General features: G+C 43.7%; 1 protein-coding gene across 2 annotated transcripts in view; it reads right to left on the minus strand.

Annotated features, from left to right (window-relative positions):
- The window catches only part of LOC128511287 (plexin-A2-like), a 74,476-nt gene that overhangs the window by 31,586 nt on the left and 25,733 nt on the right, over window positions 1–17,157 (minus strand). For both annotated transcript variants that reach the window (XM_053484066.1, XM_053484065.1), the window contains exons 6-14: window positions 12,558–12,658; window positions 8,585–8,708; window positions 8,235–8,388; window positions 7,977–8,073; window positions 6,968–7,082; window positions 6,087–6,287; window positions 5,787–5,883; window positions 5,409–5,608; window positions 1,852–2,003 (exon numbers count right to left, since the gene is read on the minus strand). In XM_053484066.1, the coding sequence (XP_053340041.1) occupies window positions 1,852–2,003; window positions 5,409–5,608; window positions 5,787–5,883; window positions 6,087–6,287; window positions 6,968–7,082; window positions 7,977–8,073; window positions 8,235–8,388; window positions 8,585–8,708; window positions 12,558–12,658 (1,241 nt within the window). The remainder of the gene's footprint in view (window positions 1–1,851; window positions 2,004–5,408; window positions 5,609–5,786; window positions 5,884–6,086; window positions 6,288–6,967; window positions 7,083–7,976; window positions 8,074–8,234; window positions 8,389–8,584; window positions 8,709–12,557; window positions 12,659–17,157) is intronic.

Consider the following 17,157-nt stretch of genomic DNA (forward strand, 5'->3'; position numbering starts at 1 on the left):
GTCGTCATCATCAGCAGCAGCAGCTCAGAGTTTAAACATTGTGTTACAGTGTTGCACTTTAATCAGGGTTAAATCAGGGTCACATCAGCATGTGTGTGTGTGTGTGTGTGTGTGTGTGTGTGTGTGTGTGTGTGTGTGCATCCTTAAAGTGCAGGAATGTAAATACAGTCAAAGTGATGATATTTATTAAAGTGTTTATGAATTGGTGTCTCTGTTCTTCAGCACACAGCAGATCAGGATACATTTAGACTCGCAGCCGGAGGTTTAGAGAGAGCTGATTGGCCGAGCTCTCTCAGAGGGGCGGGATGAGAGGGACTTAGTGCTCCCACATTAATCACGACTCTACAGCCAATCAGGGGCGTCTGTGAGCTCACGCACGCGGAAGGAGCGGATAGCGCTGTCGTCCGAGTGTGAGACTCCGCCCCCAACGGTGCGTGAGCGAGCAGTGACGTCACCGTGGTTCGGAGGAAACACATGATAGTCTTCGGCCCTCCCGACTGAGTGGTAGTAACTTAATGTGGAGCCCCCTAGTGACGGGGAGGAATTGGACACGACTAAAAAATATGGAGAAAATCAGGGAAAAATCCGCCCCTCACTCCGTTAGTTCACTTCACTCAGCTCATCAATAACATGTAAGTTTAGATTTGTGAGCCAGTTCGTCTGATTTCAGCCCAAGTTTAATACCAGATGTAACAATGTAACACTTGTGACGATGCGTCTCCGTTAGATGTAAACGTCCACAAAACTACATGTCTGACTTAATAAACACTACAGACAGGAGAAGAAGCGGGTGGGAATGTTAAGTGCAAGGAGAAAGTACACAGGTGTGTGTGTGTGTGTGTGTGTGTGTGTGTGTGTGTGAGATCAGTGAATCAGGACTTGAGGTCGTCCCTCAGTGTGAGTGTATAAATAAACAAATGTGTCTCGGTTTGATTGAGCTGTCAGGCTGCGTGTGTTTCTCTCCACACACTGATTTCACACTTCCGTATTAAACATTATGTGTGTGTGTGTGTGTGTGTGTGTGTGTGTGTGAGGGAGACATCCTCCCCTTCGCTCATTCTAACACTCTGACACGCCCTAACACACCAAGAAAAACGCCCAATTTTCTGCTTCCAAATGAGTCCTGCTGTGGCCCAATCGAATTACAGCAAACACACACACACACACACACACACACACACACACACTGATGAACACACACAGGCATAAAGACACACAGAGGTAACAAATGACTCTCGTGTTAGTTACAGCGGCATGCAGAGAATTACAATTACAGAGAACTCACAGCATCAAGCTCTCTGTCTCACTCTCTCTCTGTCTCACTCTCTCTGTCTCACTCTTACCCCTCGCTGTCTTACTTTCTCACTGTCTCACTCTCTCACTGTCTCACTCTCTCACTGTCTCACTCTCTCTCTGTCTCACTCTCTCACTGTCTCACTCTCTCACTGTCTCACTCTCTCACTGTCTCACTCTCACTGTCTCACTCTCTCTCTGTCTTTCTCTCTCTCTGTCTCACTCTCTCTCTCTGTCTCACTCTCACCCCTCACTGTCTTACTCTCTCTGTCTCACTCTCTCTCTCCTCCCACTGCCTTACCCTCTTCAAATTGACCCATGCTCTGTCTCACTCTCTGTCTCACTCTCTGTCACTTTCAGTTCCCTTCATCACACCAGTCCTTCACAGACAGGAGACTCATTTCTTAAAGACATATTTGATAATCCATCGTATGATGCTCTTATGTGCCCATTCAATATGCACTTAAAACGCTGTGTGTGTGTCTGTGTGTGTGTGTGTGTGTGTGTGTGTGTGTGTGTGTGTGTGTGTGTGTCCATGTGTGTGAGAGATTCTCTTACTGTTCTGCGATGATGTAGCCCTCAGGTCGGGCGTGGCACGGGACCCCGGCCACCTCCACGCGCCCCTGCAGCTCGGACAGAGACATGCCCAGGTTCACTCCCCGGATGGTCACCAGGGTGCCGCCGTCTGGAGGACCGGACAGAGGAGACACCTACAGAGAGACACAGAGGATAAAACCTGCATCAAGAGGAGGAGAAGAATGTCCACGTGTGTCCAAGTGTGTGGTCGGTGTAACCATTAGTCCGGAAACATTTATGTTCGTGGTTCATGCCGGGACTGAAACACACGACTTTAACTGCAGAAGAAGAAGAAACCGACTAGAAGCTGTTTGTTTTTGAACAGAAACACTGAAGTTCACATCAAAAGACTCGTACTGCTTTGATGTGTGAGCAGCTCATCAGGTTTGGCTCGTCGTTTCACTCACAGATGGCGTCGGAAACGCTGCCAGGTGCAACCCGACCAGAACACGGCCCGAACAAACACTCAGGAGAAACTCGGGAGAAACTCAGCACACACTTTTACTCATTAACTCTTTATTTATCGCTCTTCTCGCCAATCATTTGTGTCTTCTTATTACAAATTCATACTGACTCTAAACTCACTCTGACTCTAAACTCACTCTGACTCTAAAATCACTCTGACTCCAAACTCACTCTGACTCCAAACTCATACTCACTCTAAACTTTTTTGTGCGAGCTATCTGTTTCCCTCCCGTTTTTCCTGACTCCTTCACATCACGAGCATTAGCACTCACACGTTAGCGCTCGCGCGTCTCATACGGCTCTGTACAGTGTCGCTGTCTTCCTTCATGAGGAAAACTCGCTCTAACTTACACTCAATTTAATTACAGCACAGGTGCAGAAGAAAAGCGGCTTATGGGAAACAATTAAGGGATGTGCTAGGGAACATTGTGTAAAACACACACACACACACACACACACACACACACATTAAACAGGGTATTACAGAGACTTCTGGTGAATAATGCAGGTTATGTAAAGGCATTTAACAGGAAGTGGAGATTAGCTGCTAAAGCAGGACTGCAGGAGAGGAGAACTGTAATGGGAGAATAATCGAAAAATGTTTTATGGGAACGCGAGTAATTACAATATAATAAACCAGCAAACCTGTACACTGTAATCACACCGCGGCTCGTAATTGCTCGTTAGTCCGCAGTTTGTCACAGTGACAATGTCTGCGATCAGCAGTTTCTTTATCCTAATGACCTACACTAATTTGCGTTAAACTCACATCATCCGGCTGCAACTGCAGCTAGTGTGTGTGTGTGTGTGTGTGTGTGTGTGCTGGTTTAAAGTTTATCTTTAATGTGAGCAATTTCTTAGACACAGCCATACATATTTAATTAGCTTTATTAATTTTATCGTGAGCAGCTACCGTATGTGAGCGGAGCGTCTCTGGGTGATTTAGAAGGTTTTATTTTTAATGTGTGAATGCTAAAATATATAACTTTAAAAAGTAACGTATAGCATAAGTGCGAGTTTGGGTGCACAGCCCCAGTGCATCAGCAGAAGAGGTCTTTCCTCTGGCCCCGCCCCTGCAACAGGAAGATCTTAGTGAAAATAGACAACTGGTCCTCCGAGGAATTACTGTGATTGACAGGACCCTTCCATCCAGAGATCACACCGAATTTGCTTCTTTTAATGGCTCTAACAATGTTGGGAGAATCTCTGTTACGCCTCTGCAGCTCTACATCATGAAGGATACACTCACCACGCCCAACTTACACTCCTGCACCTTCCATGTACATGTACAAACGGGAATTTCTCTAACAGGGTGCACATTCCTCATCTCAAGGAGCTTCAATTAATAATGTGCACAACAGAATGGTGTAGAAAACAAACAGCAATGGTAAGAAAAATCTGTCTAAAACAATTCATTACCACGAATTAAATGTTTAAGAATTAAGCGCGAGACTTAAACAATCCATCAAAGCCATTCTGTAAAGTATATATATATATATATACACACACGTACACCTAATGAAGTAGAAATCTTCATCTTTAATAAGAATATCCACCCGAGTTTACATCTACCTGAAATAACATCCGCTGTGTTTCTACACTAACGACTCCCCGCGTGCTCGGCCAAGAGTTTGTTTTCTCGGCTCATGAACTAATGATCAAACCCCTCATGAGCCGAGTGTGTGTTAGAGCAGCAAAACATCAGGAGATGAAAATTAGCTGTAGCTGCAGTCGGGTAATTATACAGGAGTATAATATCATGTGATGTCTCAGTCCGCTGCTCCTTTATGAGCGAGGATGAACATAGAGACAGGCCCAAGGTTTCAGCTTTAAGATGTAAATAATCAGTTCATTATCTGAATCGAATTTGTGTTGACTTAATTATCTGACGTTTTGCTACAAGATTAGTATCTCAGTGTTTGAATTTGATGAATTCTACAGCAGGTTAAAGCTAAGCATTTTATTATAGAGCCTTTTATCAAACCACTTATTAAACAGTTTTTCAGTAAACGCAGAGCCTTGAACTGTCATTTAAACACCTGATCTGATGTTCCTGCGTGTTTATGGGAACGATGGAGAAGGAGAACTGAGTGGCTCACGTTTAACCATCATAGATGAGACTTAATTCTCATAACCGATCATAACGCAGCAGGCGTGTGAAATCTAACCTGACATCAAATATGAACAAAAATACTCCTCCTCCTCCTCCTCCTCCTTCTTCTTCTTCTTCTTCTCTCCTGTTGTATTTCCTGCAGATTAAACAGAACTGTTTTGCGCGGGTCAGTAAAGTTCTATTGTGATTAAACTCAAACACACCACTGATCAGATCAGCGTCCGTGTAAACTGTTGATTAGTTAATATCTCTTATTAGAATGATTCCAATGCCCTATGAGAACAAACCCTAGTGTTCAGAGGATTAGACTGATCCCCAGCGTACCCAACAGCGTGTAGATCAGGGGATCGCGACCACATGCACATGTTAGTGATCCACTGCGTTAGATCATCATTAATCACTTTAAACTGACCCGTCCAGCATCGTCTTACTGACGCGTCTTATTAACCAGAAGATTTGAACAACAGTCGAGGAAAGTTAAACCCTAAAGTTTTCAGCTGACACTCATTGAATAAAATATATTCCGCTTCCGCTTCCATAAATACAGGAAATAAAGTGAAAATATAAACACATTTATTAAATAGATGGAATAAATTCCTACATGAATAAATGAATCATACATTTGATTTGTGGCACCAGAGCGCAGCTGTCAGGGAAAGTTCAACCAGAACGTTTCCCACTAACGGACACTCGTGATGTAAAATATTCGTGCTATAAAATAGATTTTGCTCGCCATCGAAGTGAACTTTAATGCTGTAAATGTTAACATTGAATGAATACATTTTTTTTTTTATCTAATAATTTTTCTTAACGTCACTTCCAGAACTGAAAAACAGTAAACATTAAATGATGATAATTCTCTCCAGCGTGTTGTGTTTCCTTCTGCACCGCGCTACAGTGATGAATTATTAATGACCCGTGTGTGAATATTAATCAGGTGTAATTAGAGGTGTGCACTGACCTCAGTGATGCGAGGGTGTGTACACTTGTGGTGCTGGTTCTGTCCGAGCCAGTGTGTGCCGTGTGACGCCGCGGGTGGAGTGCAGTGTTTACGCAGCGTGCAGCGACTCTCACTCACACACCAACCGCAGGAGAACCTCCGCTCGGCCTTCAGACACACACCGCAGCTCTCCCTCTGAGCACCGCACTTATACAGGAGCACTGTGACACACACACACACACACACACACACAATACACACACAATACACACACACAATACACACACACACAATACACACAATACACACACAATGTTTACAGAGTCTCATTTAACTGCCAGATTAAAGTGTGTGTGTGTGTGTGTGTGTGTGTGTGTGTGTGTGTGTGTCACAGTGCACCTGTAATTCTCTCAGGGTTGTCGATGATAAAGTTGTTGTTCCAGACGATAGACAGATCGACTGCCAGCTCACTGACCTTCATCCCCTCGTACACATACTGCAGAGGGACAGAGAGACAGAGGGACAGGGTGGGACGCATAGAGATATCCGGAGAGTGAGACAGGTGGACAAAGACATAAATAATACAGAAAAATTCCACTTTTATCTTTAGGTGAATGGTAGATCCACTGAATACAGTCCTCTTAAGTGTGTGTGTGTGTGTGTGTGTGTGTGTGTGTGTGTGTGTGTGTGCCCTCTGACCGAGCGGTTCTGACACTGTACACTGGTGCTGTTGAAGCGCAGGGCCGTTACTCTGTGTGTGACTCCCTGGATGTTGAACACACACTCGTAGCCTCTCTGACCCGACTGAGGCTGTGGAAGGTTCCGGGCCCTCAGCGTGATCGGCTTCACGTCTCCCGCCGCGATCACCACCTCCCCCGAGCGCACCAGCTGAGGGCACAACTGCGGAGGTCGCAGAGGTCAAAGGTCAGAGTTCAGACCCCGTCTGGAGCAGACACGGTACGTAGTGAAGGATTTCATGCTGGAACTCACACTGTACTGTCGCTCGTAGACCTTAAAACTCAAAGCTTAGTCAGAACAAACTTAAGTGTAATTTCACTAAGTCTACAAACCTGACGGAGCAAAAATATAAAAAACTAAAATGGGTCACAAAGGCAAAGCAATGGCACAGATAAACATGACACTATATCAGGGTTATTATTCCACCATATACTGATTTATTCATGTTATTTCAGCCGAAGCATTAAATGATTCATATTTAGTTTTATTTGAGTTATTGAAGCTCTGCGTGATCTGGGGTTATTACAGTATAATAAGTGTTGGGATGATGTCATTTCCTTTAAATATACACTCTGAATAACAAAAGTTATAAAATATTGTCAGCACTTCACAAAACATAAAACAGAACTGTTTACCAACACGTACCCACGTGAGAAAATAAACACATAAGGAACTGATTATTGTGCAGCGACTCTGATTCATGTTCAGGTGTTTGTGTTCCTTTTGATCTTCACTGCCCGATGCTGCTGGCACGGATCTTAGGGGCTTTAGGGGTATTAATAAGAGTTCTTCTTATGTCACTCTGTGTGTGTGTGTGTGTGTGTGTGTGTGTGTGTGTGTACCTCTGATGCATTGACGTGTCCCTCGAGGAAGGAGCAGCTGTTGGGGTCGTGTGTGCAGGTGTTTCTGTATTTACACCAGTGACACTGGAATGCACTGCTCACACATGACAGACACCTACACACACACACACACACATTTTTAAAGAGCTTGTAATTAGTGATGTGGACATATAGCCGATTGAGAGCACGTGAAAGACACATAGGTGGTGACCGAGACCTGACGTGAGCTACACAAAACCCTCGTCTCTTAGAAACAGAAACTCGCTCTCCTCTCTTCTCCTCTCCTCTCTTCTCTTCTCTTTTTAGTTTTCTCTTTTCTTGTCTTTATTCTTTTCTTTTTCCCCACACTGGAGCGACTCGTGCCTAATGTCCACACACCAGCTGCAGTGCCTTGAGGTCCTACTGTAGGCGTTCCTCCAGGTGTCTCACAGTCCTCCTGCGTTACAGATATCAAAACCTTTATAAAATCAGGACTCTTTATGAACTGTCTCCGCGTGTCTGTGGTCTGTACGAGACTTTATCTCCTTATTAAGACTTCATTAATTAGCAGAAGAAGAACTTCTCTTACTCTTTAACAGCAGGGAGAGGCTAGAGGTGCAGGACACACACACACACACACACACACACACACACACACACTATCTGCTGGTTTATCTTTGGACTCCAGCAGGACTGGATTTAAACTCTGATCTGTATGGAACTGCAGTCTGATGGAGTGACGGCAGAGTGACGCTGCAACATAAACACATTCCATCCCAATTAAAAATCTCTGACACACAACGTTGGTTAAATCAGGTGTGAGTTATAGAGGGTCGAGGGCGAGCGGCAAAACGGCCACATCAACAAAAATCACGTGACAACGTGAGGACGTGCAGGTGCTCTATGCATAATTATGGTAACGTGATGAGTGTGTTGGAACACACACACATTCAACAACATCGGCGTGTTCCAGCGGGCAGCGTGTAGAACACAAGGAGCATGAAGAGAGGAACGGAGCAGAGACACTCACATAGTGTGTGTGCTGCAGTTGTAGAACTTCACCTCGATGCTCAGGACCATGTGACCTGTCTCCTTAGAAACAACCTTCAGCTCCACACCTGACCAGTCTGAGAGAGACAGACGAAGAGAGAGACAGAGGGAAACAGAGAGACAGACAGAGAGAGAGAGGAAGAGAGCGAGACGGAGAGAGGGAGAGAGACAGAGAGAGAATAAGACAAAAAGACAGTAGGTGGAACAGACCCTGAACAAGAGCAGGAATGTCCCTCACCTCGGTCAGCGGAGATCAGTGGGACGTCCCGGGCGGTCGGAGACAGACACATGATGCTGTTCCCGCTAACGTGACCTTCGACCTCCGCCAGGCTCCCAAACGAGCAGGTGACCCCGGCAGAAAGGTCAGGAACATTACTGACCTCCAGCAGGAGCTACAGTAATATTATTATTATTATTATTATTATTATTATTATTATTAGTAATAAAGATAAGTGATGATGTAATACAGTCTGGAAAAATACTAATCCGTGTTTTGAACTGAAATTAAACTCGACTTGTATGACTTCAAACAGATAAATATTACATGTGATGATGATGATGTAACTGCGGTGTAACATGCAGACTCACTGGGACGGCGTGCTCCGACATGGCCACGCTGTCCGGGTGGGCGGAGACTCTTACACACCGCCCGATCTCATCAGCGAATCGGAAAGGTTCATCTGAGCGCTCGCACCGATCCCGTCTCACACACCTGAGAGACAGAAGAGATACTGTGTGTGTGTGTGTCTGTGTGCTGGAATGCATCATAAAAGTGATATACACACACACACACACACACACACACACACACACACACACACTGCTCTCTCAGCTCAGTGTCATTCTCACACTGGGAATCTCAAAGCCTTCAAATTATAGTGGAGCTGGGTGAGTGGTTGCCATGGTTCCCACCTGTACGACCAGCCAGAGTTTGCTCTCACACTCACACACACTCACACTCACACACACAAAATGAAGTGTAATTATTACATCATATAAATAGAGTCCCAGGAACCAGGAACTCAGCTTCATAAACAGAAGAGGAGAGAGACAGAGACAGAGAGCGAGACAGAGACAGAGACAGAGACATTTGACTTTTTATAATCTTTTATTTTACAAATTTTGTTATATAAAATGAAATAGAGATTGAGTTAAAAAATTAATAAATCAATAAATAAGTAAAACCTTCTTTAGACATTAGAGTTATATAGTTATTGTGCTTTCTTCAGTTTAAGTTTGCGCCGTGATGATTTCGTCATCTTCTACAGAGCGCAGTGTCGCCTCACAACACCATCTTGTGCTCGCAGTCTGTACTTTGTGCCAGCTTTTATTTGCTGCTTATGGATATTGCCATTTTGGCTTGACCAATGGTAAAGTTAACAAGCTGGCCTGTGAACCTGTATCTTCGGAAATATTTAAAACCAAGAATAAAAAGCTGATGAGTAAAATCTACATGCAGTGGTAAAAAATGCGTTTTAAAAGACTAAACAAAGACGAGAATCTGGAACGACGTATAAAAGCATGTGAAACAGTTTCTCTCCGTGTACAGAAGGGACATTCTGAACTTGTTCCTCTGATGTTAGGGTGGTTCTCCAGCGATGCAGGAGTTGGTTGGCGACCCGTTAAGACCGTAGTCCCATATGCGCTGCCAAGTCCTCTGCCATAGACATCTCTGTTCCTGTGATGTTTACCAGCTGCCGGAGTGTCACGATCCCTGCAGACACTTAGAGTCTTAGAAGAAGATAGTAATAGCTGGGGTGGTTTCACTAGAGATGTCTAGATGATCTCCACAGACTAGGGGCTCCTCCCAGGAGTGTGTAGGCTCCTTTAAGCTCACAATGTTTTTTTCTTTTAGGTGCTTTGAAAATGGGCTCCTCTTCCATCTCTATGTCCACCTCGTCCCCCTGTGACAGTGCAGTGGCTGCTGCGTCCAGTTGGTGGCTCTTCGCCCTTGTACCCATCACCGAGAGCACAGGTGTCGTTGTTACTTCGGCTGACTCCTGGGTTGCAGGCTGGGCATGGGATTCGTTCTCTTCGGGCTCTGGATCGGCAGCAATTCGGGGTCCCTCAGCAGACGGCCGAGCCGGAGACACGGGGAACCGGCAACAGTCGCGTCTCGACCAGTATGTGCTCATTATTTACAGTCATTCCATTTTGGACAAGTCTGATCACTTTATCAACACTATTTACAAACACAACAACAGCACTGTTCATTCGGGAAGCAGAGACGGTGTTCTCATGTCCCACCACATCACAGACCGCTAACACACACTCCTCTAAACTCGCCGAGCACACCACACACACACCGTGTCAGCGAGTTAAACTCTCATACCGCTGTGTGTCCGGAGCCGCCATGCTCCAGCAACACACAGACACACACACACACACTCACACAACAAATATATAAATATATATAAAGCCAAAAATTATGTATTCTACTGTATGTATTAAATAGAGAAAATTGAACAAAAAGAAAATTGACAAGACACCAATCACTATATACACAAAGTGAAAGACAAAGTTTAAGGAAGTGAGATAGACTAAAAAGAGAGATACAGTAAGTGAAAGTGAGTGAGACAGAGGTGAGAATCGTCCCCCACTGGGGTAAAGTGGCGGCGGTGAGCTGATGGTGAGAGCATCGAGACTTTAATGAATCTCCTGCTGCTCGTCTCTGGATGGTCAGGGCCGAGACGAGATCAAAGTGATTATGAGGGAACACTGTACAGAGGGAAGGACGAGCTTCGGGCTTGAGCAGGTCAGACTGCGGCTCGGTCAAAAGCAGCAGAACACCTGTGCGTGTAAAGAACGTGCTGAGACTCGACTCATCAGAGCTTCTGATCGAGGTGGTACTTTGGTGTTAATCCTGAATCCACCGACACAAACCACACTGAGGACAGTTTGTACAAGACTATGTACATTTATTTTACACTTTGTATACAGATGTAACATTAAAGGGCTCATATGATACAAAATGTATGTTTTAGTGATGTTTAGACTTTCAGATGGGTGTCCGGTATGAGTGTAAAACAACAATAACAACAACAACAACAACAACAAAAACGTGAAAAAATATGTTTTCTCCTTTTTGTTTTTTTTACATGTTGGGGCTTAAACAAGCTGATTACATTTTTCCCCTAATGTGACCTCATATATAAGCAGAGCCCCTCCCCCTGGATTATACTTAACTCTGGTAGGCGTGGCTTAGCAGTAGCTCATTTACATAGACACTGAAGCAGTGTGTTTGGAAGAGGAGTGAAACAAAGGAGAATTACTGGAGACCTGGAGAATTAGCAGATACACATATACACACAAACACATACACACACACACACACACACACACACACACACACACACACACTGGGAAGCTCTGAGACAAGAGCAAGGAGCAAATTACAGGACCTTTAAGAAAATGTTCAAAAAGTAAAAAAAAAAAACAACAACACACAGCTGAATCCTGGCTGAATCATTGTTGTTTGTAATGTTTCTCCGTTGACGCTCAGTAATCAAATCTTAATGTTACTCTCGAGATGTCTGTTCTGATGACCTGAGCATTTCTGACCTAAATTTATCGTCCCTGAACCTGGATGATGGATTTATAGTGTTGACCATCAGCCAGTCTCTCTCTCTCTCTCTCTCTCTCGCTCGCCTGCTGATGTCTCAGACACCGGTCTGATCCAGAAACAAAGACGACGGGGAATTGATGAAGAAATATGAAGACAACTCCCTAGTAAATGCCAGAAGAGCTTGTGGGAAATGTTGGAACAGAAAAAAGTAAACAGGTGAAGAATGACAGTGACACCATGAAGAAACAGAGAAAACCTTCACCTGAGAATAGGACTGTATGTGTGTGTGTGTGTGTGTGTGTGTGTGTGTGTGTGTGTGTGTGTGTGTGTGTTTAATTACCATTCTGGTTTCTTTGTAGCTAACTGCTGTCTGGTTTCTGTTAGACGAGGGACATCACAATTTCGCAAAACGCCACAGATGTGTTTCCAACAGATTTGCTAAAAATTGGTTTCTCACACACGTCTACCAGGATTGTCTCGTCTCGCCGGACTCCTTCTGTCCCATTTTCCCCTTTACTTTCCTTATATGGTCTGTGTTTCCTGTTCTATTTCAGTTTATGTGTTTTTAGGGCTCTGGTCCTTGTTCCAGGTTCCATCTCGACTCCACCCTGCAGTTCCCATGACTCTGCCTTGCCCTGTCCTGTCCTGAGTCCACACTGGCCCGTCTTCCCCCTGCCTCACCCTGACTCCACCCTGTCTACTGTATGCTGACTTTATGTCCTGCCCTGTCCCACCGATTCCATCCCACCCAATCCCGGTTTATTTTTCTGATTCGACTCCTGTCCTCACGCTGCCACGCCCCGTCTCCCCCTGTCCCACTCTTATTTACCCTACCCTGTCCTGACACCACCATTCCCTGGCTCCACCCTACCAGATCCTCACTCCTCCATCCCCCTCCTGGTTTTTTATTCCTGATGACGACACAATGTTTCTCCATGAAGAGTTTTTTTTTTCTTGGGCAAACATCACAACTAACAAACAGATAATAACACTCACTTGTTGTGGAGGACACACCAGCCGCAGTGTGGATCTCCTGAGCTTAAACAGTCCTCACACCGGCTGTACTGCTCACAGTGTTCCACTGGCATCTGGACAACCTACACACACACACACACACACACAGGTAAGAAGAGAGATTTAATCAGACACAGACCTACAGGAAGACTTCTCGACACTGGTGGATGATGTAACAGCGGGTCCATGGACTCGATCCGTGGCCTGTGGAGTGTTTTATCTGCGCGGACAATGACAAGCGCAATCAAGGTGACTGACCTCGAATCGAACGCTGAACACTCTGCGACCTCATTACACACATCAGACAGAGTGCGTACTAATGATCAGAGCACACACACACACACACACACACACACACACCACCACACAGGGCTTCTTATATTCCACTGAATCACCTTTAGCTTTGATCACAGCACACACACTGCGGGGTCATGTGTGTTTCATGTGTAAAAATAATTCCTGATGCTCCCATGGCCGCTCTTTCACAATCCCGGTCCTGGAACATGTCCCGCACCATCAGGGGAGAAGAAGAAACCCTCCACAGATGTGATCCTCTGGTGGTTCAGTACATTCAGGTGGTCAGCTGACTTCATTTTATTGCCCCATAACGTTACTGAGTCTCGACCTGAGTAACTGATCAACCCCAGATCATAACACTGTCTCCAGAGGCTTGTACAGTGGACACTATGCATGATGGGAGCATCGCTTCATGTCCTTCCCTTCTCACCCTGACACGCCCATCACTCTGGAATAGGACCAGTCTGGACTCATCAGGTCACATGACCTTCAACCATCTCTCCAGAGTCCAGCGAAAAACTGAAGCCTTTTTTTCTGATGAGTCTCACTAAGGAGTGGTTTTCCTATGGACACACAGATGTTTCGTCCCAGTCCTCTTTGATCTCTATAATGTGTTAAAGGGTTCTTAACCCAGTTCCAATCATTTCAAATCTCCTTAGTGCTGACTTTTTTGTATTTTTGCCCAGGCAGGGTAAATACTTTACAGAAGAAGTGGCGGGGTTTACCCTGGATATCTGTCCGGGTATTCACTCACACATGAACTAGTAGTCAAAAGTTTGTACACCCATTGAGATTCCAGGTTTTTCTTTATTTTTGTAAAATAGTTTCCCAACTGCAGTCTTGATTGTCTATGGACACAAAGTTAACATATGCACTTTTAAATAACTGATAAGTCAAATAAGTAAATGTCAAAATTCTTAGTATATTATTTTTTCTTAATCAAATATGAAAATTATTCAGCTTGTTTTTTAGATGCTTCTACAGATTCAAGCGTTACATTTTCTTATGTGTTCGACAGCTAAGTCTTTTCCTTACTAGGAGTGATGCTTTAATTTAATACAAATCTGCCCAGAGAACAATATTATATCAAGTTAGAGATGTCCAAAATGAATTGTAGTGATTTAGTGCACTGCTAAATCAAAAAAATACAAATATGTAATAAATAGCTTAACTCAGATTTTTTATTATTTTTTTATATATATAATAAAAATGAACCATCTGTGTGTCGTGCTGTTCCAGTAAATGAATCCAGTGGATGTGAAGGTCGTTTTCTCCCCTAAAGCTTTTTCCATAATCTCATTTATTCCCTTTCACGCTCCAGGTTTTACTATTAACTATCATTTTTACTTATTTAAAGCTCATCTCCCTTTATGACTTATGTTACAGCAGCTTTTGTATAAATACTCGTTCCAGTTCCCTCTGTTTATTCCCTCGTCACGTTAATGAGAGCTTGTCCTGCGTGTTACTGCGGTGTAAACGTCTCTGTCCTGTAGATGTGAGAAGCGTTACAGTGACATACACGCCTCACACTGGAGACTCCTTCCGTCAGTGTTAAATAAGGACATGCATGTCTCCGTGTGGACGAGTCCGCTCTATCAGGGACTACACGCGCTGTTTATCGCTAGTCAGAGTGGAAACTGAACTGCATGAAAAATGACATTTTATATTTTTATAAAACTATTTTTATATCAGCTGAAGCATTAAATAAGTTTATCTTTCAGTTTCCACTCTCTCTCTCTCTCTCTCTCTCTCTCACTGATGTAATTTCCTGATGTGAGCTATATTGAATGAAAAGCGGATTAAGGCTGGAAGTGAAGGAGAAGCCCCCATACACCCCCCCCCCCATACACCCCCCCCCATACCCTCCCCCCATCCTCCGCTTTCCCCCAAATGGATTCCTATCTCCTTCCACTTTTCATTGTTTACTTTATTTTCTCCTCCATCTTCTCTCCGGTGTGTGTGTGTGTGTGTGCGGCGCTCGATCCATTAACCAAACGCTTTTAAACGGGAGGAAAAATCAAACACAAATCAGACGCTCTCCTGAGAAATAAACACACTCGTATCCCAGATTTAACTTATTTAACTCATCCGTATTCACAGCACTGTGTGTGTGTGTGTGTGTGTGTGTGTGTGTGTGTGTGTGTGTGTGTTTACTGTTACGATTTTCCATCAGAGGCCAGACAGTGAGAATATAAATGAGATGATAATTAGAGCAGGTGCCATAAACACTCTAAACACACACACACACACACACACACAGAGACGGAGACAGTGATGTAAGTGAAAGTAAACAATAACACCTCTTTATTCCTCCGTCTTTATACCCCATGAGGAGATTCTCTAAAACCTGATGCATGTGTGTATTATTTATAAGCGGTTAGCGCTTCTGTTAGCGTCACTCATTCGGATTAATCACACGCTGGACTGACAGGGTGTATGAAGAGTGTGTGTGTGTGTGTGGAGTGACAGCTAAAGGTTGAAACACAGAGCTACAGTACACACGGTTCACCTCTCGCTGTAAAATGAGGTTTTAAGCAGCTAGTGTGTTTTATATGTTACAGAGACGATCGCTTTCATTTCACCTAATAATCAGAAACAAATCCAGCTGTATGGGAAAAACCTTCATTAAAGAGTGAATTAGAATATCAGAGGGAAGAAAAAGAGGATGAAGAAGTGCCGGAGGACCAAATAAACATTATATTAAATCTAATAATAATAATCTCATCTGATCTTTAATGTAATCAGTGATATTATTATTATTATTATTATTATTATTATTATTATTATTATTATTATTTGAGGTTGAAGCCCACGTCCATGTCTGTGTGTCTCTCTGTACAGCAGAACTCTCTGTCTAACTTATTAATACAAAGAAATCCCATTCTGTAAGGTTGAGTATCTTACGCCTTGTTTACACTAAGTTGTCCTTCTTTGTCTTTGTCCCACTTTATCTTTTCTAATTAATATCTATTGGTGCAGGTGTTTGTTTACATTGAGACAGTAGCGCATTAGTAGATTATTTTACAGTAGATTATTAAATCCCACACATAACTGTTCATAACATCACTTTTACTCCACATTTAGATTCACTGATGGTGCAGATTAAACTTCAGGCAGAGATCTAATGAACTGTTTAGCCACGCCCACCTTAATTTTGCTGTGACAAAATCTGGCTGGACAGAGAGACAGAGAGACAGGAATGTTTCTGCGACTGGTTTCTGGTCCTCCAGTGTTTGAAACGTAAAGGTCTAATTGAAAGAGTTCTGACCCAATGTACAGATAAAACCACTCTTTTATTTATAAAGACATATTAAGCTGGATGAATTGATCAGACGTGTCGAGTGAAGAAAAAAACCATATCAGCCATAACGACCTGTTTATTAATTTCCTATCAGACGGAGTTCACAGGGTTTCATCACGATGTTTAGATGAGATGAGAATTTTGTGCTACTTAACCTACACGCTGCAGCTTTCAGAAATAATCAGCATCACAATAACTCTCATCTTATTTTACCAATAAAACAAAAATGCAAGATGTGCGAGTGTGTATCCACGTGAGACACTTTATCCCTGTTTGATGAACATCATCATGAATTATGGAGATTCATTTCTCACAGATGTGATTATGTTAAATGTTGTACAGATTGTAATGAGAGACGTGGAATCTACAGCAGGAGAAAAGACGAGAAGAAATTTCCCCTGAAAGGACTGAGGACAGGACTGAGAAAGGTACACAGGTGTGTTAGAGACAAGCTACATTAGCATTACAAAGACAGGCTTAACAAACACACACACACACACACACACACACACACACACACACACACACACACACACACACACACACACACACACACACAAAAGCGTGACGGAGGCAGCAGTGCAGCCGCGACTGTGTAGCTTGACTGGCTGGGTTCAAATCCCAACCATGTCCTGTATTGACTAAGGGCCTCGGAGTAGAAAATCACCCCTAACCTCCCAAAGATTCTCAGAGTGATGTAATTATGGTCCTACATTTACATTTACAATTTACATTTACATTTACAATTTATCAACATTCTTAAACTAGGAAATCACTCCTATCTCCACAAAAATGTAGGAGAGCCCCGGAGGAGTCCTAACTGGTTAGGAGTAGAGAAATGGCACTTAGGCCGAGACGTTTGCAGAGGAGAGACATTTTAGTCACATTGAGGGACACAGAGCTCATACTGTAAAAGTTACGTTTGGACAAAAACGTGTGCCCGTGTTTCACACTCCTCAGGGGTACATGCTGCAGACTGACAGG

Source organism: Clarias gariepinus, chromosome 23 (assembly GCF_024256425.1).
Source record: "Clarias gariepinus isolate MV-2021 ecotype Netherlands chromosome 23, CGAR_prim_01v2, whole genome shotgun sequence".
In the NCBI taxonomy this organism is placed as follows: Eukaryota; Metazoa; Chordata; class Actinopteri; order Siluriformes; family Clariidae; genus Clarias; species Clarias gariepinus.